The sequence below is a fragment of the Phytophthora parasitica genome (assembly GCF_000247585.1).
Source record: "Phytophthora parasitica INRA-310 unplaced genomic scaffold supercont2.20, whole genome shotgun sequence".
In the NCBI taxonomy this organism is placed as follows: domain Eukaryota; phylum Oomycota; class Peronosporomycetes; order Peronosporales; family Peronosporaceae; genus Phytophthora; species Phytophthora nicotianae.
In genome coordinates, this window is record NW_008649006.1 from 24,740 (window position 1) to 25,971 (window position 1,232).

Genomic DNA, 1,232 nt, shown 5'->3' on the forward strand with positions numbered 1-1,232 from the left:
ATGAAGGTATTCAAATTGACGACTCGACAGCCGGTGCGGAAAGACTTGCTAGTTTGCAGGACTCTATCGAAAATGGCGTTATTGTAAGTGATGCCGCAGCTTTGCATGCTGTTGATAACGCTGTGAATTCCGAGCGGTATGGATATGATATAGTTACTGGAGAGTCACCTGAGGTGGTTATTCAGCAGTCTGCTGTATTACAACCGGCGATGCGTCACTCTGACAAAATGGGATCTGTTATAATCGACGCCATGATTGATGCTGTTGGGACACAAGAAGAGGTTGCCGTCGTACGAAGAGGATCTGAGCCTATTGTTGAATGGGATGAAAACGGCAGCATGATAGCTGGTGCGTTCCCGACTCTTTTCATGATGAGAGGTGATATGCTTCCTTCAGGGTCCTTTCCCCAGGATTTGGTTCAGCATTTGATGCGTTACTATGACGGGAGATTCGAAAGTAACGTCTCTCTCATCGCGACGCTGTTCAATCAGTTGCAGCGGCATGCAGCAATACGAAAAACAGCTAGAGCAGTGACTACGCACGCAAAGACGTTACAAAAACTGGGGAAATTGGCGAACTCTGATGAATTCAAAGAGTCTCTTTTAACAGCAGCACGTGATCCAGATTCTCCCACCGCAAAACGGTTAAATGCTGGCTTATTGCGGTTGCTTTCTGTCGTTGGTGGAACGGTACCTTTTTCTCCTTTTGAACGCGCCGCTACACGTCCCAAGCTAGCTGCTATGCGTTTTCGATTTGGTCTTCCTCCGTTTTGGGTTACTGTGGCACCACCAGAACAAGATGATACCACGTTGCATCGTGTTATGTTGCTAAGAAAGTTGAACGCATGGAATGACGATAACGTGTGTATACCAGAGAACACTTTCAGTGGGAGCTATTTCCCCAAAACCTGAAGGAAAGCCCGAGACAGCGACTATCCATTTCCACTAGATGTCCTGCTTTGGCAGCGTTAATGTTTGAGAGGCAGGTGAAGCTGCTACAAAAATCGATTTTGCGATGTCCGGCTTCTCAAGACGTGCGAAAAAGTCGCAATTATACGGAGCGCGAAGCGGGTGCGTACGGAAGAGTGGCTGGATTTAATGCTGTCGTCGAGCCTCAAGTGGACGGGCGCTTACACTTACACATGACAGTGTACGGCTCATCGTTTACACCAGAGATTTTGACGCGCGGAGCTTCCTGCCAAGAACTGCGCGAGTACATTGCTAAGTGGATAA

At 47.9% G+C, this 1,232-nt stretch overlaps 1 protein-coding gene across 1 annotated transcript; it reads left to right on the forward strand.

Annotated features, from left to right (window-relative positions):
• On the forward strand, positions 1-911 carry PPTG_09973 (hypothetical protein; the record flags this gene model as incomplete). The annotated part of the gene is made up of 2 exons (XM_008905218.1): positions 1-33; positions 60-911. 2 exons carry the CDS (start codon positions 1-3, stop codon positions 909-911), a joined length of 885 nt encoding a protein of 294 aa, XP_008903466.1.
• Between the last annotated feature and the right edge of the window lie 321 nt (positions 912-1,232).